General features: G+C 39.5%; 2 protein-coding genes across 2 annotated transcripts in view; both read right to left on the bottom strand.

Annotated features, from left to right (window-relative positions):
- LOC131464476 (phosphatidylethanolamine-binding protein 4) overlaps positions 1-9,770 on the bottom strand; it is a 74,165-nt gene extending 64,395 nt beyond the window's left edge. Inside the window, exons 1-3 of the mRNA XM_058636962.1 lie at positions 9,663-9,770; positions 8,509-8,600; positions 7,226-7,352 (exon numbers count right to left, since the gene is read on the bottom strand). Of these exons, the coding sequence (XP_058492945.1) occupies positions 7,226-7,352; positions 8,509-8,600; positions 9,663-9,770 (327 nt within the window). The remainder of the gene's footprint in view (positions 1-7,225; positions 7,353-8,508; positions 8,601-9,662) is intronic.
- A 2,507-nt stretch (positions 9,771-12,277) lies between these two features.
- LOC131464255 (rho-related BTB domain-containing protein 2-like) lies at positions 12,278-24,179 on the bottom strand. Its single transcript, XM_058636652.1, has 10 exons — positions 23,869-24,179; positions 21,015-21,216; positions 20,745-20,848; positions 19,844-20,029; positions 18,820-19,760; positions 17,913-18,031; positions 16,954-17,104; positions 16,753-16,841; positions 15,702-15,807; positions 12,278-15,502 (listed from the first exon to the last, which is right to left on the bottom strand). Exons 1-10 carry the CDS (start codon positions 23,931-23,933, stop codon positions 15,309-15,311), a joined length of 2,157 nt encoding a protein of 718 aa, XP_058492635.1. The 5' UTR covers positions 23,934-24,179; the 3' UTR covers positions 12,278-15,308.
- Positions 24,180-26,240: the final 2,061 nt, after the last annotated feature.

Here is a 26,240-nt window from a genome sequence, read left to right as displayed (position 1 = left end):
TAGATGGATATTACAGTACATGGTTCACTTGTTGACCCCAACTGTCATGTGAAGGCTCAAGGAAGTGCCTCGTCTGTTTATCTAAATATAAAAAGCCGCACTGAGAAGAGAGAGGCTGCTGCTTACTGAAAACAAAATCCTGATCTTTGCATTTCCCACATCCCCAACATGAAGACCTATCAGGGATCCTGCATGGGTGGACATGTAGGCTTTCCTAGGAATGACAAGGTCTGTTGGAGAGGAACCCCACCCTCGCTTTCTCCGGCATGCCAACACAGAGGAGAGTGGGCAGCGGTGAGACGGCAGCCTGCCGTGGGCACTGCCAGGCTTAAAGCTGCCCTGTCGTCATCAGAGGCTCGCAGAAAAAGAACGCCGAGATTCACCCAAAAAGAGAGGAGGGGGATCGTTGCATTTAAATCCTCTCTCAACGCCCCCACATGTTTTAGCAAAGCATAAAAATCATTCACAGAGAGAGAGAGACTGAGAGAGAAAGGGTAAAAGAAAAAAGATAGAGGGAAATAGAGAGGAAACAGCTATTAGCAGGAGTAAGCAAGCTCAAGAGATCATAGTGAGGCAGCTCTAATCGCAGTAATGGTTTAAAAGCGCATTCCATCCACCAGATATAAGAAATGTTTCCCCAAAAAAACAAGGCTTTGAAAATCCCCCATGTCTAAAAATGTGCCCATTGGCTAATGGTCCTTACTGAGACAAAGACACAAAAAAAGAAGAAAACAAACTATATGTGCTTTTTGAGTAACTATGAGATTGTTCTTCTAAAACCTGTTTGCGCCAAATACATCAGAAATGGCTCGAGTCAAATCAAAATCATAGACTGTGTGCAAAAAAGTGGAACGTGGTCTACCAGTGGCAGAATAAACTCCTGCTTTGAAACGTCAAGATTTGCTTTTTGACCTACGTCATGTCAATTATTGAAACTTGAAAGTCACAGAAGTCACCTGCAACCAGGTTACTTTTGGATGTTTCCCACTGTCAATCACACTGGTGTCCACTCATATTGTGCATCATCATCTATTTTCCTCTAAATGGGAACAACATTTACAACGAAGAAGACCTGAAACTTGCAAGTGAGACCATTAACTCCTGAGGAAAATGTTTAGTGATTACACATCAAGAGTGCAGTAGAGGATTATTTTTCCATAGACCTCCGTTCAAACTGCTCCTTCCGTCATACTTTAATTGTACTACAAGCCTCCAGAACAGCACCAACGGATCCCGCCACTGTCTAAACCGACTGGAATGTTGAACAGTATTTGCGCTCTCATTCCTCATGTTTGTGTATGAGTTTTTATAGACAGGAATTTGACAACAACAAAGTTATTGGCTGAGATAAATGTGACTGCAGCCCCATGCTGTGCCACTGAAACAGATCAGAGGAGATGAAGACAGAATGATAGAACATGTTTGGACATCTCTGGTTGCATGTTTCGATTGTTGTGGTCGGAAACGTTTAAACTTGTAGCCTGATTCTATTTTTTTCTTCCCATGATAACAATCAACAGACAGAAGAGACACAAGACAGCAGTGAAGTTAGAGATAGAGAGACAGAGAGAGATACATTTTTCATCCATACATCTTCTACCACTTTATCCTCCACATGAGGCTGGCTGTGCCAATCTCAGCTGACATAGGGCAAACGGTGGGATACACCCTGGTCAGATCGTCGGTCCATCACAGGGACATATAGAGACTAGAGTTGTTCCAATTCTGATACCAGTATCGGTAATGCCTTCGATACTGCCGAAAATGTGGGCATCGGTATCGGCGAGTACTGGAGTCCATGCACCGATCCGATACCATGTAATTTATTACAGCTCCGTTAGCTCTGACACGGTTCTTCTTCGCCGCTCTTGAAACAGTTGTGCTGCGCTCCCACTCTGTTTTAGAGGTGTGAAGAAGAACTGATCACCCGACACCTTTAGACAAGGAGCTAACGTTAGCTCATCATGTCGGCGGTTTGGCAGCATTTACCAGTTAGCTCCGTTAGCGTTGTTAGCTGCGCTAGCTCTGTTAGCGCGCCTAAAGTCACACTGGAGCGGCCCGTTTATTAAACGGGAGTGTCCAATTCACATAATCCCCATATTTTTGGACTGTGGGAGGAAACCGATATTTTCCATGTCAACATGTTAGTTCTACTGAAATGGTACAAATTTCTCAAAGTCGGACTTATAATCCAGATAATGCAATAGGGAGTCATATTAGTAATATATGTGTGTTCAGTCAAAACCCATGTTGGACTCGATTGTTGTGGAGTTTTAATGCTCCAGCTCAAAGCCAGACATAATAGAAAAAGCTGGTACACAGAAAAAAAAACCAGACTCAAAAAAAGATGATGAAATCCACTCTAATACATTTGTTGGACAGATTTTATGCTGTTAGCTTTAAAAGGTGAATATTTTTAAATTTGTGGATGGCAGGAAACGGTCCTCCACATGCTAACAACTAGCCGCTAGCTAAGCTAGAAACCAATACAACCATCAATTTAACTGTGTGTGGAAATGTATTAGCTGTTCATAACCTGAAACTCAGTTGAGTGCCTTTGCGACTGTTTGTCCTGCCAACAATGAACCCTCAGACCTTTTCTTCTCAGAATCAACCAAACCTGCTGAGAGTCTCCATTCACTACCTTCCACAGAGCTTATCATTTCTTCATTGTATCACGCAGTGAAAAACGTACAGGGAATCATAAAAGAAGGAGATTTAAAACAGTAAAATTCATTCTGACGGCACACCTGGATGAGCTGACACATAGCCAAATGTATACAGAGCTTTTTAATCCCTTTTAGCTGCGAGTTCTTCGGTTATTTTTGGGTTCTTCTTAATTTTCACTTTTCTTTTGATTCTTGCTATAGGCAAAGATTTATTTATTTTCTTTAATGCCCAAAGAGTCTCAATCAACACCAGGAACCTGTATGGCTCTTTCATCAGAGTGAAATTAAATTTCCTTAAAGCAATTTTGCATTTATAGCATTAATATTGCACCGATACAGTGAGGGTATAGCTGTTACACACAACAGCGCGACATTTTTAGTGTGAACTGCACAATTTATCTAAATACTTAGTCACCAGTGCAATCACCCAGTAAATGAAATAAACATTACGTGTAACATATGCTGGGAAAACCTTTTAATTTACCAGTGGGCAAACTTCCTGTGACAGCAGACAAATATGATTTACTGAATATTTCTACCAGTAGATGAACAATCCTGTAACTCTTATTTTAGACTTGGTGTGCAGTGTCAGTTCCAAGGGTTAAGGCTTCTTTCCTAATCAATATCTCAATCACAAAACTTTATCTGACTGGGCAAAGAGTGCTTCATATAGTACATATTTCAAATCTGAGAGTTGTGGTTGAATAAGATGATAATAAAAGTGTCTTATGCATGTTGATTGTTATGATGCTTTAAGTTAAGTAATACTTCTAATTCCTGCAGACAAAATTGATCAGGGGAGTTAAACTTTTGTTTCTATATTTATTTCACTGTATACACTGTTAGGTCACTTTATTTGTAATTTTGAATATTGCAAATGCAGACAAGCTGTGGATGTCATTTTGAAGATGTAGTATGTAACATTTCTGCATCAAGAGACTGGTGTTTATTTTCATGAGCAGTATACATACATTAGCCAAAATGTTTCCAACATTGTTGAAATCCATAGAAATCCACGTTATTATTGAAGGGAATGGACAGTTTCATTTATCTCCGTTAATGACACCATCCACTGTATGTTTTACAAAGTTTTCCTTTAATAATTTCCATAAATAATATACTTTTAAATGGTCTAAGTCAGTGTTACCCCAATCCTGCCCTGCATGTTTCAGATGTTTCCCTGCTCCAAATATACCTGATTTAAATAGTCAGCTCGTCATCAAGCTCTGAAAAACAACCCACTCATTTGAATGAGGTGTGTTGGAGCAGGGAAACATGCTCCGACACACCTGAAACATGCAGGACAGTGGTCCCCCGAGGACCAGGATTGGGAAACACTGGTCTAAATGCTAATCTGTACTCAGTAAAATGCCAGAACTCCTGCAAATGTTTCATAATAAAAGCCTTGTTGAAAAAAGTGAATGAAATCGGGGAACAGGTGCACTGCAGTGCTTTTACTTTGAAACATATACAGGATGTGTTGCGTCGATGACACACTTGACAGACACATCTCTTCAATGGTGAGTGGAGAAAGAGTGACTGATTGTTTTATGGCTTTTGCAACTTAAAAAATGCTGAAATACAAAGCAACTTTAGGAAAAAGTCTACCCCTAGTGGCAGAAATGAGACACAAAAGTACACAATCACCTGATTAAAGGCTACATCATTTCGACAAACACTTGAGGGATATTTAGCTGCAACATGCAACTTTACCAGAGCCAGGCGGTTGGTTAGCAATCTTGCCCTTGCAGCAAGAAGACAACAAGGGCCTTTTTGCATGGAGTTTGCATGTTCACCCCGTGTGTGCATGGGTTTTCTTTGGGGTTCTCCGGTTTCCTCCAAAAACATGCAGATTTGGGGATTAGGTAAATTGGACACACTGAATTGACCCTAGGTGTGAGAGTGAGTGGTTGTTTGTCTCTACTGGCGATCTGTCCAGGGTGTACTCCTCATGTGGAGGATAAAGCTTTAGAAGATGGACGGATGGATAGATAATTACATGCTTAATTAGATACTTTCCCTTCAAAAACTCAAGCTTTTTCTTATAGATTATGCAAGCGGAAATCCATACCTTTAAAAATCTACACATGACCTTCTGCAGTCTGTTCTTGCAACATATTACTTAACATGAACACAGAGAATATGGTCGGAGCTATTTACGTGCCAGTCCTTAGAACCACTTAGCACTAACTTTATTTATCAGCCCAAAATATGTTGTTAGGCATGTCAGGAGCCAAAACACATCCCACTGGTATGAAACTGCAGAAGCTTTTAGAGGCTTCTGAGCATGACTGGGACTCCTAAAAATGCCTCATGAACACACGTGCTGGGCTTTTGCAAAACAAAAAAAGTTCAAGTGGTGAATTGTCGCTGTGGAGTTTGGACACAGAAGTCTGCAGTTCCAACCCCCCCCCCCCCCCCCCTCCTTGCTTCTATGTTTGGTCATGAACACCTATTCAGGGGCGTTTTTATAGGACGACTGCCCATCGCGCTCCATTACAATTACTCAGCAGGCATGCATCCCATAGCAGTAATGAAGTGGGTGTTACAGTGGGTGGATATGAGCCTGAGCGGCCACTGTTCTGTGTTCCGGCTATCGGGTACAAGAAGGGCTGAGTGGCACGGAACAGCAGCAATGCTGGAAGCGTGGAACGGTGACAGAGAACATGTCGGACCCACCGCACAACCACAAGGCAACAGCCTGAGTCTTCAGGACTGTGTGTGTGTTTGCTCAAGTGTCAGGAGAATTACATTTCAAACCCCAGTAAATAAAGTTTGTATTGATTTAATCCAACATGTAATCTCTTTTGCTGTCCAGCGCTGATTCTGGCAATAAAAGAGAATCATGTAAGACAGCATTATAGATAATACGACCATACATCAAAGGGAGTTTGAGCAAGAGAAGGGCAATAGATCATGTTCAAGCCAGGACTGCTTAGCTCTGGAATTCATAAACTGGGCTCCTAAACCGAGGTGGCTTTCAATTTAAGTTTTCAATTTACAGCCGAGAGATTCTCGGCGCTCACTCGAGGTGATTCCGTCGACAACGACTTGAGCGCAGTTTCCTCTCTGCGTCTGTCACTCACTCAGCGACGGCTCGACACAGAGGATGATTCACCGAGTAACAGCACACAGGTCATGTGAATGAATCGCTGTGGTGATTTTACACCCGACGTGACGAGTGTTAGAGAGGAACACACCACATGACATTCAGGTCCTACTTCAAACTTGACTGGATGCATCACTTGCTTGTTTTTTTATTAAGCGCTTTCAGGGTGATTTCAGGCTGTTGTTAATTCTCCTCTCACGAGCATCTCTGATGTTCCACTGTTACATAAGCAAACAAGTTTTATCTCATCTTCAAATGAATTAACGTTAGCCTTTTTGACTCTGCATGCAAACAGTAGTTTAAAATGGAATAATATATATAATTCAAACAATTATGTCATTCTGCCATTTGTTTGGTTTTCTGAGACTTCTTAAATGGGGACCTAAATTTGAACTTATTTTAACTTTAACTTAAGACTATTTTTACTTCCACTACGCCTAACACTATTTTTGAATAGGCCATTTTCAAGAGATTTATGTTTGATAAATGAATCCCATCTTCATTTTACACACGTTATTACATATATTTTAAGTAAATGGCTACTCTATAAATGGTTGCACTGTTTTTTGTCGATTTTATCATTAGTTACTGATTAAGGGACGTTAATGACAGCAGAATAATTCAATTCAAATATCAACAGTATAATAAACTACAAGTGTCAATACAACATAACTTGACTATGATGTACTAGCGCCCCACTGTGGTGTTTTCTGAGATTACTGCGTTGAATCAGCACTGATAACAGAAAAAACACTGATGAGGAAACTGACATTTTAAATGTTGCTAAAAAAAATGTTTTGATGCTTCTCCTTCTTACTTGGTCAAATATTGTTAGTATTTATTTGTTGTGACAGTAATTCATGGCCTGCTCTCTTCAGGTTGTTACGCAGCTTTATGCAGTTTTTTGTTTTTTTTATCCATTACTGCACTCTAGTGTCCAAAATAAGAAGGTGCACGTTTGACCAGCAGTGTTGATTAAATGTAGACACACTTGATAAACAATAAAATGTCAAGAGATTCCCCATAAAATTGTTGATCATATCCGTAGATTATAACTTGGACAATAATCTCTAATTTAATAACACACAATAGTGCATCAGGAGGGGGGACAAAAACATACAATAACGCAATAATGATATTCATGACAGTATTTCACTTAATTTCTTTCTTGTCTTTCTTTTAATGTGTAAGTATAGTTCACAATAAAAATAAAATGTATTTATAGAGAGCAATTGTCTATTATTTATCTATAAATAACAAAAAACAGACATAAATAACTCATTATGACTTGATTTTAAGTGGCAGGCCACATGAAATCAATCACATGAGTTTGAGACCTCTGCAGTAGTGGAATTATAACCAATGCCACTGCCACAGTATGGGCCCATTAGAAATATGACAACACCCAGAGAGAGAAGATAAAAAACTGAAACAAAACATTTCTTACCACATTCGCTCCAGAGAAGTAAATCTGCGGCTCTTGCCAAACTACGCTGATTTTCTCTCGGAGATTCTCTGGGATTGTGAGGCATCTGTCAATGTCCAGCTCTGGATAGATCACCTTCAGTTCACCTCTTTTTTAAAAAGACAGAGATAAAAGTGGAACAACAGTGAATCTCATTCTGCAATAAAGGCAAAGTAAACAGATTCACAGTCTAATGTGAACATTTAAGATGCTCCCAGGATTAGAGCTGGTTACTGCAAATTATTTACTGTACCGATTCCAGTCCAATTCACAGATTTATTTAAAAACATCTCACTTTTTCGTTCCAATTTTGCTCGATAATGAAAGAGATTTTCAAACCTGGTGCAATAAAATACTAATGTTTACTTTAACTGACCCCAAGTAGTAAAATAAAATAGTAAAATAGTGGCATTAATGCACTTTTCCATGGAATATGAACACACAGTGACACTCTACAGTGCAACCATTGGAGATAATTTCAAACACAAACTTTTAAGACCTGTGTGAGCTCTAAATACACAGTGTAAATGTGAGTTGACAATTTATAGTGACAGTGGAGGACACAAAGCTGTCGGTCCTCTTGAACAGTCAAAGCATCTGAAAAGCTTTGTGTTGACATACTGTATTTCTGTTTCTACACTGTGGTTGGCAAAGTAACAAACACACTGGCAGACTCAGTGTTTAGCTTAGCTGTTATTTACACAGCTCACATGAACACAATACAGTAGTCATACAGGATTTGTGCAGAGGATACAGGACATGGCTTCAGCTCAAGAGTTTATGAATCTATGAATCTGTGCCAGATCTTTCAAATGAAGATCGATATGAAATGGAATATCTTAGATTTTTTTAGCCAGTATACTGAAGATTTACTGAGAACAGGAAGCTGCATTAAGTTAAGACTTAACACCATGTTCACTTTATTTACCTGTCAATGTCAAGCAAGTAAGCTTGCAAAGTTTATTTTCTATAGCACTTTTCACAGATAGAAATCATGCAAATAAAATGTGCACATAAAACAAGATTATGGGAAAGCCAAAACTACATTTAAAAACCTGTGTAAAGAGACATGGAATACAAACAATTAGGAAGAGAGTAAGAGCCATTCAGCTCTAAAAAGCAGTTGTGTGGCCTGGAAGGAACGATCAGCTTGGGTTTTGAGATTGCTGCGAGGGGCCACCAAGATTCTTTGTTCTGAAGATCTCAGTGATCGTGTCAGAAGGTCAGATATGTCCTAACAATATGAAGCATTATCATTTACTTACTGACAGAAAGAAGAATCCAAAATGCTCAGGGTGTCCGCATGGGAAAACCCCAGAATGCCCAGAGACAGGAGCAGAAATAAACCTGGTCCAGCCTGTGGGACACAAAGCACTTGTTTTAGAATCTGTTAAGATTTGTACCATCAATGCTTTTATCTCCTCTTGTTTAGATTATTGCAATGCCCATTTTATGTGTTTTTATAAGTTGACAACTTGTCTTTTTAGACAGGCTTTTACTTAGGGTTTCCTTGCTTGTGATTGTACAGCACTTTTTTTAATCCGTGAAAAGTGCTATATAAACTATACGGGTGACCTATTTTGAGGTCCCCAAGCAAATCTGCAGAACTTCCGCAACCTTATATGTATATATGTATATGCATATATACATATACACATGTATATATATATATATATATATATATATATACACATATATGTATATGTATATGTATATATATATATATTTATACACATATACATGTATGTACATAGCATATGTTTTAAATGGCCAAACATCTCTCTTGAAATGATTAATTTTCTGATTGAAAAAGATAGTAGGTGTCACAGATGAGAGTTAGACGCTCTGTTGTGCACAAATTTGCTCATTTCGATTAAGTATCTATACTGTATACTTCATGACAATGTTTGGTAGTTACTCAGAATTCCTCCAGGAGGCGACAGAGTGCAGTGGAACATGAAGCCGAATAAAAATGAAGTTCCACTTCATGGCATAAGTTGACACTGTGCACTCCCTTCACCTGTTGATCAGTATGAACCAACCAGAGCTTCTGTTGACACTGGTGAAACTTGAAGACTTGACACATCAACATCATTTCACACGACACTAATTCAATGTTTACTTTAGAATAATATATTATCGGTGTTGAATTTTAAAAAGCATGTCCTGATAAAAACGGGTGGATAGTCTCTACACTTTAAAACATGTATCACATGCTGTTTATTTGTTACTAAATTTAACTCTGACCAAAAACACACACACACACACGAGGCTCGCGCATCAAGTTTAGCCTTGGCTTCTGTTTAGCTTGTTTGTGTTTGAGTGAAATTACGTCGACGCGGTAAAATGACATGAAATAAAGTTAATGTCGGCTGAAGCTACTTTCACCTGACAACAACAACAACTACAACTACATTACCATCAGTGACAAGTTGAAACGTCCACTCAGTCCGCAAATGTTAACCACTTTCTTCCTCTTCAGATTCTTCACACGCTGTCGTTGCTCACGCCTGCGAACAGTGAGCATGAGCAGGGGCGTAACAGCGATATTTGAATGGTGGGGTGGGGGGTTATTTTGAAAAAGGGACACCAAAAAAAACAAAGACACTCAAAACTGCACACATTGTTCCATTTTTATTTAGTAAATATTATTTACACACTTCCAAGAACACATGCTACAGAATTGTATTTACAGCTCCTAAACAATAAAAACAGCTCTTAAGAACAAAATACCAGACGACTATGGAAAAAAACGTCATCTGGGCTTTGAACACTGAGAAACATTAAAGTTGTTTTTTTTGGGTTTTTTTATTTAAATTTTTAATCTGTTACTTTTCTTACTTGGTTTTTAAACTACTGTATATCAGAACAAGGCCTCTTAAACTATGCAGAAGTGATTGTGCAGCATATAGAATATTATTCCTGGTGCTGCTAAAGCTCCCTTTGGTTTGTGCTTTTTCTGCAGCGGTGACATTAGCACCCAAACATAATGGAAAAGAGCCCCAGGGTTATAATCTGTCTAATTTATAATCTAATCTGTGTTTTCTTTTCTTCCATTTTAACCTGATATCGTGTGCCTTAATGATGACATTCCAAATTGAAGAGAACCTGGTGCTTCAAAGCAGTGCAAGTTGGATATTTTCAGAATGCATAGTACAAAAAACATTATATATTTAATAAACTATGCAGTAGCTCGTATCTGTTGTAAATCATCCCACCTTTCATATTTACAAGTCTGAGTTTAAAATATAACGTCCAGTGACCACACTGCATCGGACTCATCAGGCTCATTAGCATAAAGCAGCTTTAAACATGATAGAAACAAATCAAAATGCCTGCTTTCTTCTCCGTGTTTTGTAAATACGTGACTTCAGTCTGCACTTTCTCTCGAGAGTTGTCTGAGTGAGACAGCATCCTGAGGATTTGGGAACCCAGGAGGAAGTTCTCAACTCATCTCAGCCCGCTTACTTGTCATGGAACTACAAGTACAACTTTACTTAATTTGGCCAGTTTTTTTCCAGTGTTTTTCCTTATTTTAAGGAACATTACAGTGTAAAAGTGGCAGAATTTACAAGCTAATTTTAAATATTTTAGCCAAGCAAAATTTGTTTACCACATTGGCAGTTTTCTTAAAATAGGACAATTTAAACACAAGAAGCCCCAGGTTCGCAACCCGGTCAGAACAAGGGCCTTTCTGCATGGAGTTTGCATGTTCTCCCTGTGTGTGTGTGTGTGTGTGTGTGTGTGTGTGTGTGTGTGTGCATGTGCGTGTGTGTGAGTGTGGGTTTTCTCCGGTGATTCTCCTGCTGTGTTCTCAAATGAGCTCACTTGGAGTTTACCTGGAGATTAGACGACAGGAGCTGACAGGGAGAGAATCTCCAGAGAATCTCACAGGTCTGACGACGGGCTCAGTTTTTTTTAGATCAGCCTACATGATCCGTGTCTGTTTCGTCTCTACTCTACGACTTAAGATTCTACGCAGTGTTCACACTAAAGTCTCATTTTACACACTGATCAACTGCTTTACATCCATATTTTGGATAATCTACATTTACAAATACACGTATATGAGGCTATTATGTCAAAAAAAAAGAGAGAGAAGAAAGTATTATATTTAGAGATTGAGTTAAATTAAAGTTCTGGCAACAGTGGTGCAGCAGGTATATTTACATATGTGTTGCTAGCAGTTATTTAAACACAGTGAGCTGCAGCTGTAGGTCAGAAATGTTATTAAACCTAAAAAACAAAGCCTCTAAAAAGACGTCTGAACCAGAGGAGAAGAAAAACAAGGGTCTGCAGTGGAGATGGTTTCAAATACAGATGAAGCAACTGCAGCCAAGGTTATTTAATTCATTCTCTCAAAACATTAGGAATGATTTTGATTTTGTTGATCAGTGTTTCTCAAATGTCTAATTGTGTCCACAAACATTATGATTTCTCTGCTACAGTATATGGAGCATATACTTCAATCAATTATTTTGATGGATATGAAACAAATGTGATATTTTACAGCCTGTTATTGTCTCTTCTCAGTATGTGAGAATCCTCCACCACTGTGGCTGCTGCTGCTCAGAGCAGACGCACATCACATCACATCACTCACTAACATTTATGAAAAACACTGGGTATAATTGCAGTCTATGTTTGGGGAAACTTTGGCAGCCACAGTGTTCTGAATGGGGTTTTGCAGTAAGCGTTTTAAAGTGCCAAAAGGTCGCTGTTGTACATATTTAACACACTGGTAATGATGGGTATCACTACTTTACATTCAATGCCATTACACTACACTGTAAATTAAGGCATGAGGTGACGTCGACACAGAAAATCAGTGCAGAAATTCAGAAGTGGGGAATGAAATGTGAACTTTACCACCACCATGGAAAATCATACCAACAGACACTCTCTGCTTAGAATAAACCTAAATCTGTGTCAAACGTGGATATTTCAACGAGTAATTCTAGTAAATCAAGTATTATTAAGCTCTAAAAGTGTGCCCCATGCTCCGTGAGGCTCATCCACCTGACAACGTAAAAATGACATTTGCTACGTTTAATGAGCTATACGCTAAATTAATGTAAAATTAAGCTACTGCTTGGAGCACCAAGTCTATGGCGAACACTTAAATAAACCCAGTTCATGCAATCTAGTCAGGTTGGCTTTTGTCACTTCATTAATCTGTACCACTGAAACACTGTAAGGTCTGTTTGGCGCCATCTTAATGTATGTGTAGTATGGAAAAATGCAGAATCTTTTATGCTGCAAGAACTGCAATGCTGCAACTAGAATCTACTCTTTTGATAACAATGGTGTAAATGTGTGGTCTCTATAATGTCATTTACACAAATGTGTCTACTTCACTTTGCACCACAATCCTATAATGAATGTACACTACGGTGAATAATAGATGTTTTTTAAACAACAGATTTTAGCTGCACAGAAACTAAATGTCATTCAGACAAAGTCAAGTCTATATTCAGTGTATTCTATGTATTACTCAGTAATACTGGATTAAACTGCTCACTGCCTGCAGTGCAAAATATGAGGAAACTGTGCAACAGAGCATTGCAAGTCACAATTTACAATACTACTCCATCTACACTGAGCACCGTCTTACAAGTGCAAGCAATGCTGCAGTCAGTCAGTCCTAATTTTTTATCATAATTTGGGTTACAGTACTTTAGGGCTGCAATTAATGATTATGTTCATATTTGTTTGGTCTGCCATAAAGTGTCAGAAAATGTTGAAAAATGTTGATCTGTGTTTATCAAACCTGGAAATGATGACGCTCTCAAAAAATATTCTAATTTAAGAAGCTGAAAAATCAAAAAATGAACTCAAGCTAAAATATTTTACGTTTAATTTAGTAATCGAATAATCATTGCAGCCCTACAATAGTTTGCCATCTTTAAGAAGTGGGTCCCCGTACAGAAATGTTGGGAAACACACAGTATCATACATACAGTATCATATGAAATGTGCAAAACAAATCAATTAAAGTGATTTCGTGTCAAAATGCTTTACAATTATCATACTTTTTGAACATTCTAAACACATTATTCTTGTGCCGTTTCTCTTCATGTCCTATACACGTAGCATGTGATGAAACCATGCTGTCCTTTGCTGCTACTGGAGGTTAGAGTTTTTGTGTGCGAGTCTCTGGAGAAAGTACCGGAGAAAGATGCGTAAAAGAATTATGTACTTATGTCCACTCAGGCATGAGGAAGCTTCCCGCATGTTCAAGCCTTACCAAACTTCAAATCAACTCTAGATAAATCACTAAAGCTCAAATCACACTGACACAGACAGATGGGGTCAGAGGAATGTGGTCACTTCAGCTCCTGAAATGTGGCGGTTGCTTCAGGGATTTGTTACGTGTAATGTTACAGGACGACAATAATCCAGCTCATGAAGCTATTCAATGTAGCTAGACTGTCTAATAGCAAGTGATCAAACCAGATTCCACATTCTAAGGCATTTTATGGACCTTCGTGAGAGAAACATGTTGTTTCACATTACATTTTTGAGGGATTTGGATTAAGGACCTTGTTGGTATGCCCTGTATATGACTGCACTTTATTATATCCATCTTTTATACTCTCCTTAGTTCAGTTTTATATCTGAAATTGTCTGGTCTCTGTAACTATTTGTACTATCTATGCTGCTTTCTTGACTCCCTGGAAGAAGATATCTTGTATCTCAATGGGACCTTCCTGGCTAAATAAAGGATAAATAAAAAAAATAAAATAAAATTGGTGAGTACAAATTTAAGGTCCATCAATAGTGGCCAATAAAAGGCCAATAAATTAATAGTTTGAAGCAGGACAAAGTCAACAGACAATTCACTGACCATCATATATTATATAGTAAAAAGTACACTACATAATTGAACAATGTTTTATCAATAGTTGGGACCTATTTCCACAAGGTGGCAGCAGCAACATTTTAGTGGACAGAATGTGTGTTGAACTATTAAAATGTACAAGGTTCCTTGAATGCATTAGCAGCAGGTGGTTAGGAGAGTGCACGATTTCAATTAAATCTGATTTTTTTTTTTTGTTTTACTGTCCAGACAGAAAACTAGTCTAGACAAAATCTGGAAATGAAAAAAGAAAGAAAGAAAACAATAGTAACATTTTCCTGGAGTCTGAACAAGGTACTGTAAGATCTGTGATAATGAAGCTAATCAAGCAACATATGGGGAATAAAAGTAATCTGGAACAGAAGAACTGATATTTCCTTAGTTTTGGGATCTCTTGAATGCATTCGTGTAAACTAAAGCCCTTTTTGTGACAGCAAATCACAGGAACACATATATACACATAAACACCAAGCACATCTAGGCCCAAACAAGTCTGAGCCGTCCAGGCGGAACACAAACATTCAAAAACATGTGCACAAAAATAAAGTGAAGATTTCTCTCAGTTCTGCAAACACAATCATCGTTGACATGAACGTCTTCAATTATCGACTCTCGGCAGGCGATTCCTTCGCTACACTCTGTTCATGAGATCATACTGTACACATGGTTTTGTAGATTGTACAAACACTTAAGGGCAAAGTGTTAAATCTCTGAGACTTTAGATCTGTGTTGAATTGCTGGTTTGTTGCAGCTGATAAGCAGCACTTGGTTGTCAGTTCAGGTTAATTGATGATATTTTATGACCCAAGTTGGAAAGTTCTGTGCCAGCAGAGAGCTATTTTCACAACTTCAAACTCACACGGTGGAACACGTGACAATCGATGTGAGTTGATATTTGCACAGGTCACGCTGTGCCGTTTTGTCAGCGAGGTCCATATCACTGAGGTTTGAGTTTCATATACACCGAGCTAAAAATACAAGGAACAAAGCCGTACTGGATTATTCGCCAGATTGAGCTGACTCAGCAAAAACCGGAGGGGTGCTGTTTGACTGCAGACGCAAACAAACGCGAGAGGAAGAGGGGGGAGGGGAAAATGTGTGCCTGAATATCTGGGCCGTGTCTAGTCAGCAGTGCTCTCGTCTTCTTATTTGTACCTTTTACAAGTCGCGTCCACGCTGACGTTCACCAGAGTGAACTGCACTTGGTCAGATGACAGAAGAGGAAGAGTTCGAGTTGGGGGAGGAGGGAATGTTCCAGAAGAGCCACTTGCGTTTACACTGTCGTCTCTGGTACAGGTAGTCCTCCTTGTCGCGCTCTTTGCGTGCTCTTTGGTAGTGGTCATCCTCTTTCAGATACCACACAGGAGGCCAGCGATGTTTCTCAAAGTATTCTTGGTTTTCTGTACCAAAACAAAAAAAAGACAGTTTCAGGAAAATGCTATAATTGTCAATTTCCCCAAAGTGGTTGGGTCAGGGTTGGCCATCAGTCTTTAGAGCCAGGAAACATGTGTTTGTTTGTGGCTTTGCGGTGTATCAGCTTGTTGTTTGGTGTTAATGAGAGGACATTACAGGTGCTGCCAGATTTTTAATGTGTATTACCTGCAGACTTGGCCTTCATGTCTCGGGGAAACTTGCGACAGACACTGTTGTAGTTGGTGCAGATGTGGTGGAGACACCAGCCGGTGAGTTGCTGAGCACCATGGAACTGTCAACATACACAGTCATGATTTATCATTATTGTATTTGGGAGTGTTTTTGTTGGGTGTTGCTGTTAATTTGAAGGTATCAGTGTCAAGTATCATCTTCAGCTGAACCACAATAGACAGGTCCTAAAATAACGTAGACTGTGGTGATATTTGCCTGATTGGCTGATTTACAGTACATCAGTCTGTTTCTGAACAGTTTTCCAAACTTTTTAAATAGACCCAATACATATAAATGAATTAGCACTGCAACTAACAATTATGTTTAATTATTTTATATTTTTTGTCCAAAATTGTTCTGTTTTATTAATAATAAATATTTTATAAAATGGAGCAAAGAAACCAAAACAATGTCACATTTGCAGGAGATGAAAGATCAGAGATCTTGTTATTTATTGTTCAAATAACACTGATTTATTAATTATTAAAATATGTTTGTAGTTGCCAATTAATTCAGCAATTGATCACTACAAGTATTCTGTGTCATCTAATATGATTTTGAATAGGTAAACCAAACATTCCCAAAATATACATATTTGATTAACAAATTAACTTAACTTTATTAAAGTTATTCACTAAATCTTGATTCAGATTACGGAAAATATTTGCTAATGTATTGCCAAAAATCTCCCATACACTGACCCACAGTTTAAATTGTAGCCCACTAGCTGCTCATCTCGGTGAACTAAAAACCAATATTTGCTAAACAGCAGTGGATGTAATTACAGTGATACATTTTAAAAGAAACCCGATCACTGATGAGGTAGTCTGAGTCTAGAAATGTGTTAAAGTCAGACTCCTGTGTCCCAAATATCTATATATATAACTGATTTTACTCGGCTCTGCCTACTACGTTTAAAGATCACTTCAGCCTCCAGACCAAAAATGCCCTTTACATTCAGCCAAAGCATTATGTAAGCAATTTAACTGCCGACAGTCACACTAACCTGGGCCATGTCCAAGTACACGAGCACATCGCCGTCAATGTCCGCTCCCATCATCGCCGCCTCCGTCAGAACTGTCACCGTGTAGAGTTCTGAAACAGATCATGAAGGAAATCCCTGTGCATTAACTCAGAAACACACTCACAATAGCTGTGTGTAATCAAACCCTGTGGTTAACTGCGTAATAACGGTAAAAACTGTTACCTGTAAGTGCAACCAGGTGGGGGAGACAAAGACGATTGGCAAGAACAATGAGCTCCATCGCGTCCAAGTCAGACCGGGAGCAAAACCTCCCTGTGTAGAGATATTCCAGCACTGCCCTCATACAGCTGCGAGTGGTGTTAGGAAACAACACCTTTAAAAATAAAATAAGGGAAAAAAACATGTGGCAGTCATGAGTTTGATGTTTTTATACATCAGCAAAATGAGAAGAAAATTGTGTCTTACACAAAAAACCCTACTCTCTTGTGCTTCAGTGTTTGTATGCTACAGTTATTTTCTTATTTGTTCATAAACACTGAACAATGGACAAAGTAAAGACACATAATCAAGTGGCTAAAAGCTTACACTTAATTCTTTAAATACATTTGAAACTGATGTTCATATTTTTTGTACTGCATGTTGTATATTTCCATAGCATTAAGACGGAAAAACAAATACCATATACTTGGATCACAGCAGCAAATGTGATTGCATTACAACACATAATCTAATCTGAATTACAGTTTGCACTGGTGCATTACTTGGATTGTGTTTAGCTCCACTAGCCTTGAATACATATATGAAAAAATAAGCTTTGTTATGATTATCATCATCAATGCAACCATCATTATTACATTTATTTAATCAAGAAAGCCCCACTGAGATTAGAAACAATCTCTTTTAAAAGAGGGTTCTGACAGCATAAATAACAGGGTCATGAAATATTGAATGTAGAAATATTCCTAGAAAAATGCAGAATCATAAAATATCCAAATATGTATCATACAACTGTGAGCATGTGGATCAATTAAATTATCTTAAACCAGAAACCGGCATGAATCCATGTTATTCAATCCAGACTTTTATTGAAAAAAACAACAAAAACAAAACAACACAGAGTTTACCCGTAGCGTTGTTCTGTTTTCAGCAGGTTTTTGCCTGAGCAGTGGAAGGTGACTCACCTCTTTAGTACAGCTCTCCACAAAAGGCCCACCAAACATTGCCGCCATCCAGTCACAGCTGGAGATGAGCAAAGGCTTGTGAGCCATGATCGTCCCGTCGTCGAGCTTGAACACGACATCTGCAACACAGAGGTGAGACTATTATCTGGACATAAAAAGGGGGACTTTCCAAAAAGCAAAGCCCCAGAAGCAGTATGGAAGTTAGACACCAGGGGGCGACTCCACCGATTACAAAAACAACACTGTTTAAATTACGTCTATGGCAAATGACCTTTCCACTCACACGAGTTATAACATCAGTAATCAGTTTCCTGACTTAGTGGTATCAGTTTCAGCTCTTCTTAAATACGATACGATTTAGATTTTGTAAATTGTGTTGTCATTTGGTTGCAGGTGGCATGGCAAACTACGAATCTTGAGGCTCCACAACGGGAGTCCATTTTCCAAAAAGAAGACTAAACCCATTTGGTTTGGTATGGAACGGTACGAATTTTTCTGCGTTTCCATTAGGAACAGCACCAAAACAAATGGCCTCAGCCATTCCATTCTTTGGCACCCTTCCCTTGAGGTACTAGACTAAAATGGTACAGTACGGTCAGGTTGGAGCTAGACTGGCTGGAAAAACGTTGTCATTGTTGCTTGTTGTGTAACGTTCATGTCATTACACTGGTACAACGTCACGCTACATATTTGCTGATGCGGGCATCGCCTGCCAAGTAAAGGAAGGTATTGTTCTCAGTTGAAATGCAAGCCTGACCCAGGGTTTTACCATTCCAAACCGTACCAAACCAAAATGTACCATGATGGAAAGACAGCATAAGTCTGCTTTTCAAGTGGCCTAATACTAAATCCACTTTATTTCAGGCTGGACACAAGAACACACATGTACTAAAAGGTTTCCACTCACCAGAGAAGGTGCCTTTAGCCAAGCACTCTTTGACTCGGTTTGTGCGCCGTACATGGAAGGCTTTGGTGATTTCCTGGTTCATGAAGGCTTCATTGTTCAGTATATTTGCCACCATCATGCGCAGGTCAAAGACCTCCAGCAGCTCAGCAATGTGCGCAATGTGCATCAACTCCTTCTCTTTCTCATCCAGCTGACCTGTGTACAGGTAGCGGAGGACGGCTCGGAAAGGACCGAGCTGCATGGACTGGTCCATGTGAACTACAGTCATGAGTCTGGGGCTGTATGTCAGGGGATCATCTACCAGCTCCTCCTGGATGCTGACAAAGGCTCTGCTCCATGAGGAGAGCAATCTGCCTCCTCGACGCCCTTGAGAGTCTTTCAAGGTCCCGTCACTGGTGCAGGCCCTCAGGTTGGCCCTGTCTCCATCATCACTGTTCTCGCAAACATCAAAGCTAGCAGCACGCATCAGCAGCTCTCGGCCAGAAAGAGGACCACGAGAAGGCCTTTCATTCTCTTCATTGTGTGTATCCATAATGAAGAGGTCATAGAACTTTGAAGAGGATGTTGCCAAGTATATCTTGTGTGCAAAGATTTTCTGTCGTTCCTGCAAAACCAGGATGACATCAGCACAGTGTGGGTCCTCCAGGAGGCCGACTGGATGCTCCTCTGTGGTGCTTGGTGGAGGAGGCACAGTGATTATAGGTGGGGGAGGTTTCGGGGGCAGGAAGGGAGCCTGAAGGAGAGGGCGCTGCACATTTCTGAGGTGAGATTTCCAAAACTGCAGGTGGCGGCGTGAGATAAGTGCAGCTCGGATTGCGTTATCAAAGACGTCCTTGACTCCAAATTGAGCAACAACACTGGTTTCATAATATGGCACTCCCAACTCTTTGGCCACTTCCCGGCCTCTCTCTGGGGGAAGGATCTCATTTGATTTGATGGGTCTGAAAAAGAAGAAATGGTACCAATCAAGGACAAAAAAGGAGTGATTTCAAACACTTTTGCTTTCAAACAGACACCCCCCTACCTCGCTAAAGGCCTCCGGGCCCTGTTCACTGCTTCCAGGTCAGCATAGCGTAGGTCAAGCTGACAGCCAACCAAGATGACAGGAGCACGAGGGCAGAAGTGCTTGATCTCAGGATACCACATGGTCTTCACGTGGTACAGAGAGTTGGGATTGGCAATTGAGAAGCACAGGACCACCACGTCGGACCTGAAGGAAGGACACAGGACAAACTCTTCGAGACATGACCATGACGATGTCACGCAATCCCATCATGCAACACTTGGAAACAAAACAACACAATTTTGGCAGGAAGCCATGCAAAACACTATACCAGGCAATATGTCACGTAACTCATCTCTCAAAGTGAAGCTCACAGATAGCTGTTCTGTCTGTCGCTGTCTCATGATGACAAAATGGTCAAGGACAAGCAAAGGTAGAGCTTTTAACCAGATCACCAACGATTCCCAGAGAGGTCAGAGTTGAACCACTGCCATAAAACGTGCTCAAAATGAGCATAGAAGATATAGCGATGGGAATACACAGGCAATGGATTCTGCTTGTGTACTTCATATCATATCAGGTTCAGAAGGTAAAAGTACAGCTTTGGTATAATCAATAATTCTTATGTACAACTAGCATTATTGTTTTCATCTAGCTCATCCTATGGCGGTTGGATAATGATGACCCCTTCTTTCAAGATTTGGCTCCAGGGGATCATTTAATCACGACCATATCACACATAATAAGGTATGTTTTTGTGTGAAATCTGGAATGTTGGAATAGAAAGGCTGCCATGGTCACTTTGTTTGAGTATCTGGGAATCAAACCCCTCCCCCATCTTCAAACTAACTAACATCCCAACCCACTCTACAAACAAATCACAGCAGACAGACTTAGCACATTTCATTTTAGAACATCTCACCTGCCATATGCAAAGCGCCGGTCCTTGTGATGGTCTCCAAAAGTGTCCCAGAGTCGAAGCGACACGCTGACGTCATCCACGACATCTCTGGAACGTTCTAACACCTGACATGCAATTACACATTCATGCTAATGTAGACACTGGACAACTCTGGTACAAAGGCAGGTGATGGCAGGCACCGATTGTGGAAGATATTAAGATCTAAATGATGTCTCCACATTTGTAAATCTTCATGTCGTTGTGTGTTTGTGTGTGTGTGTGCATACTCACCTCCTGGCAAACTCTGTACTGGTCGATTGCCCAGACTGTGGGCACATGTGTGGCAAGTAGCTGGTACTGAGTCAGTGTAGCATTGCAGGCCCGGGCACAGATGAGGCGGGTCTTTCCAACTGCATTGTCTCCCACCACCACACACTTGATAGTTTCAACGTTTGGCCTCTCATAGTCCATATCAGAATCTGTCAGCTGAGACCTGTCGGAACACAAAAGACGCGCAGGAAGCTGCATCAGCACCGGAAATCCTAGACTATTGTCCTGTCCTGTACAGCACAGGAACATGAATCAATAAGGACATCAGACACTGAGGCTGTACTCATCACCATCTGCACAGGCAGCGTTTTCTGGCTGCAGAGCTCTCAATGGATGTCTCGTGACGTCCTGGTGCCCATTCACAAGTTCGCTGTCCTTGAAAAAATTTAAAGTGACAAGCAACTGAATAGGGGACCAGGACTGCACAGATAATGACATTTCAACACTTTGATTAAAGTGGAGGAAAAGAAAAATCACACCCCCGGCTTCAAAATAAACTGTTTAAATTGTTGCTTAGGCTTCGAGGGTGATTCAATCCTATCCAGCGATTTCTCTAATCCCTCTGCAAGCCTGAAATACCTTTCCCTGTTAACTGTTCGCATACCAACATCCACACAACCATCAACTTAAAAGGTCAGCTTCAGCTCTCATGCACAGCTTCAATCATTACACATTTCCATGCACAAATGTTCCTGCTTTGAGTGAAATGGAGGGAAAAAGGTGAACAGAACATTTCTGTCTCTTGAAAATGGTGGCTGGGGAATTAGGTACCAGGTCTGGTTTCCAAGGGAACTGTTAAACTGTGATTCTTGCTTGTCATAGCCGACATCAGCTCAACTCTCTATGTTGTTCCATATAAATAAATACAGGACATTAAACTCCATTTTAAAGATCCCAAACGTACAAGCCGGGGTGGGAACCCAACAGTCACGCCTCTTGGCAGTGGGAGGTGACGACATCCTTTCCAGATTACAAGTAGAAGCCATCATCATGTTTGTCTCCAAGTATATGTTAATTTGATTTAATTCCATTCCATTTCTCTGCCAGCACTTGCCTTAAAAGAGTAAAGGAGCTAATTTTGGACCACATTTAGACAGATTTGGATTAAATGTTCAGGGGGATGTGTAGTAGATTGTGGCCTAAGGAAGAAATGATCAGATTTGGGTGGTGATTCAGACCTGGATCCACAATCAGGATTGACACTGACTGAAAGTGAGTGGCCTTGGGGCAGGTTTGTCCTCCTGAGTGCTTGTGAATGAGTTCCCCATTTTATTTTGTGCTCCAAATATTACATCACAGGTTACTATGTTCTTTTTCTAAGGGTCACTTGCAGTTTGCAGCCATTCATAAAATCTTTCTTTGAGTGACCTATATAATCTACAGAGATCGACCCATGTGCCAAGCAGCCAATGACGAATATACTGCACATGATGATATTTTCTTTCTTTCCTCAGTCTGCAAACGATACACAAAATTGCTCAACTTGAACAAACACTTATTGATTAGCACTAAAGGTCTGTCTCTCTGAAGTTTTTGTGCACTTAGCAGGTTTTATTCATTCGCAGATTAATTACATAATATTCTAGCATGCCGGTTGTTAAAAAAATGGCAAATTAAGAATAAAGAATGGTTTAATATGACTTTTTCATGTCAATTTCCCACACCTAATCCTTGAATATCTACCTTTTACACCTGTTTTACAAACACCTTAAGACAATTACATTATTTTAAAATGTCATTATTCTCAGGAAAGTTTCTAGCTCACAAAAATAGAACAGCATTAACAGTGATTTGATGTTGATTTGATTTGTATGTAAACATACAGTATAGCTTCTTTTTCTTTCGGCTTCTCCCTTCAGGGTGCGCCACACTAGATCGTCTGCCTCCATTAGAGCTGCAGCCGACATTTTTGTATAATTATTAATTAATCTCTCTATTAATTTCTCCATTAATCAATTTGTTTCCCAAACCCGGAAATAATGATGTTCTCTAATGTCTCAAAGATTTCTTGGAGCAACGAAACCAGCAAATATTCACATCTAAAAAAAAACAGAAAAGTTCAGAAAACTTGTTTTAACTATTAAAAAAACCTCTTGATTATTAATTTAGTAATTAATTGAATATTCGTTGCAGCCTTAGCCTCCACCTTGCCCTGTCCCTTGTGTCCTCTACCATTATAGCTTTTTTTTGCAAACAAAACATACATCTGGTGGGCCAAGAGTAACACTTTGGGTGGGCCAACTTTGACCTGCGAGCCCCACCTTGAGCAACCCTGCTTTAAAAAAAAACCCTACTGTTTTAATTAATTAATTATTAATTATATATTGCCATTTTACCATTGGTAAACCAGCGAATGTAACGGTGGCACAGTTTATCGGACACAGCCTTTGATATGTAGATGATTCCTGTTTTGAGTCTACACTGCGCAACTCCACGAATAATTCATCATTTCTAACATAGATATTCCATAAAAGCCCCGCACACAACCGAGTCCACAGTGTGTCCTGCATTTAATGAGCATGCAAACCTTTGTCCTATCACGATAATCATTCACAACAGTGTCGATAAATGATGTTTGTTTGTTTTATCCCTGACACAAAGGAGCGAGCAGTCAGTGAACAGTCATGAGACTCTGCTGCATTTTTACTCGTTATGTAACAAATCGCCACTGACTCCTGAGCCTGTTTATCCGCGTCATGACAAAGACAACAACAGTGGTAACAGCAGCGTTACACAGAATCAAAGTCTCCGTCTGTCTCCGTCTGTCTCCGTGTGTGTCTGTGTGTCTCTCTGCAGGACGAGGCTTCAGTCTTACCGCAGCAGAAGGAAGTGCAGCATCGGTTTGGTGGATGGAGGAGGTGAAAAGCAGCAGCACTCCATGTGATGCAGCTCGCACCTGACGGCAGCTCGTGTTTAACCTCATCTTCAAGGCAGTAATAATAATAATAATAATAATAATAACAAAGAGGAGGTTTGAATAAATACGCGGAACCGAACCGCAGGAGAATAAAGAGCCGGAGTCCGTTTGTGATCCGACACAAACAGCAGCAGCTGCTGGACAGTCACAGTCACAGTCACTGTGTGTGTGTGTGTGTGTGTGTGTTGTTGCAGAGCTGCAGCTCTGACCGTCATGCAGCCACAGCCACTCACTGTTAAAGGCCTCCGCAGCTAATAATAGGCTCAGGAAGAGGGAAAAAAAGAAAAAGAAAAGACACCCATTCATTACAAAACACTGATCCACTTTAAAGAGGCACGAATCCAAACTGCAGCCTTTTTAAAAATCTGGAGCATTACACAGGACACTTTACAACAACACTAACATAGTGTTTGTTCATCAGGAGCAAATCCACTCTGTAATTCTGTTAATTTAACTGATGTGGTGTTAAGTGAGTTGAGGTTGACCAAAGTGCTGTGCAGAATGACGTCAATGAAGATAAGAACTATAAAAAATCAATACAACACAAACAATTCAAAACGATACAGTGCATAATAAAAGCACATCCAGTCCACTCTTTCACTATTTTAACACTATTTTTTATTTTAACACTGTACATTTTACTATATAGAAATTGCTACTTAATTGTATCATTTTTCACACAAAAATATAAGAAATTAAACCACACACATGAAAATCAAGTATGAGTAAGGGTATAAACCTGTCTCAAACTCAAATGACCACTGAGTGACCAAAAGGGTCGGTGGGGGAGCCGGTCAATTAAAAAAAAAAGGGTCAAAATATTTGGTAGAAAGCAATATTTGGTTAAAATGATATCCCAAGATTCCATTGTGTTATTTCCAAAATTTGTCATTTCATTTCGAAAAAGAGTGTTTATTTTGAAATTAAACAACATATAGATCACCATGGAAAATGTATTTATTTGTGTATTTATGAATCTGAAAATAAAAAAACATACAGAAATAACCCATGACTGGGCTGGTAGTGATATTAAAGTTCATTTCAAATATGTCCATTATTTATTATAAAGAGACTCATTAAATTACAAAAATATTTGGACATAATTTAACAGTTTAACAATTTGCAGCCAATTCAGCAAGGGCCAATATTATTAGGAAAACTGTAAACATTTCCAAGGTATATACAGAATTTATGAGAGAACTTTATTTTATGTATGTGCTATTTAATAAATCATAAGAGACTGGAAAAAGTCTGAACCCTAAACAAATTTCTCTCGATGACTGGATAAAATTGTCTCTGATTCCATTTGTTTTATTTAACTTCTGCAATGTCCAGTCTGCTCCACCAGGTGAGGCTGAAAGTCAACATTTCTTTAATCATGACTTTAATTCTGGATAATGTGTAAAGAGCTCACCGTTGATCAGCTCATCCGTCAAAGTAAAAACTAATAAAACTGTACTAAATAATAACACATTGATTGTTTTATAATTTTAAAGTAGTTATAATTTGGTTGTGTACTAGCACGTAAAACCCCAGTTAAACAGTAAAAGCCATGAAACACAGAATGAAGCATAAATGAAACCCTATCAGTGTCAGTGAGTCACTGCACTGGACAGTGGACAGACTAAAGGTCAGTGATTACCAAACTGTGAGCTGCAGCCCACTAGTGGACGTTGGAGGAACTGTATGTCGGCCTCAGACAGAACTGTTTAATTCAATCAGTTATCTCCCGTTGTCCAATTTTATCAAAACATGTAATGTTTATTCTTGGGTAAAAATAAATATGAAATTATAGAAAAGGGTTAAGGCACATATTTTGATCAATATTGTGACTGATTATGACAATTATTCTCCCTGTGCCAGGGACACTGTTAAGTTGTGACAGTTTAATTTAATTTGTAATGAAGTCTGTTTACTTCAATGTTTTATTTAATGATCGTGTGTAGAGTAGAGCAGAGAACAGTAGACTTGAGTAAATTAGCACGAAGAAGAGAAGAGCAGAGTAAAGAAAGCTATTGCGCAGTGGAGTAGATAAGAGAAGAGGACAGCAGAGTAGTTTAGAGGCTTGGTTCTCAAACTGTGGTACGCAGGCTTCCTCGGGCGCTACTTGGAGGAAAATAGAGTAGTAGAGACAGTGTAGAGCAGAGAATAGTACAGCATAGTAGAGCAGGGAAGAGTATTGAAGAGCATAGAACAGTAGAGTAGTTTAGACTATTGCAGAGCAGAGAAGAGCTTAGAACAGTAGAGTGGAGTAGAGTAGGGAACAGTAG

Source organism: Solea solea, chromosome 8, assembly GCF_958295425.1.
Source record: "Solea solea chromosome 8, fSolSol10.1, whole genome shotgun sequence".
NCBI lineage: Eukaryota > Metazoa > Chordata > Actinopteri > Pleuronectiformes > Soleidae > Solea > Solea solea.
The sequence above is the reverse complement of the archived record's forward strand: the minus strand, read 5'-3'. Positions and strand labels throughout refer to the sequence as shown.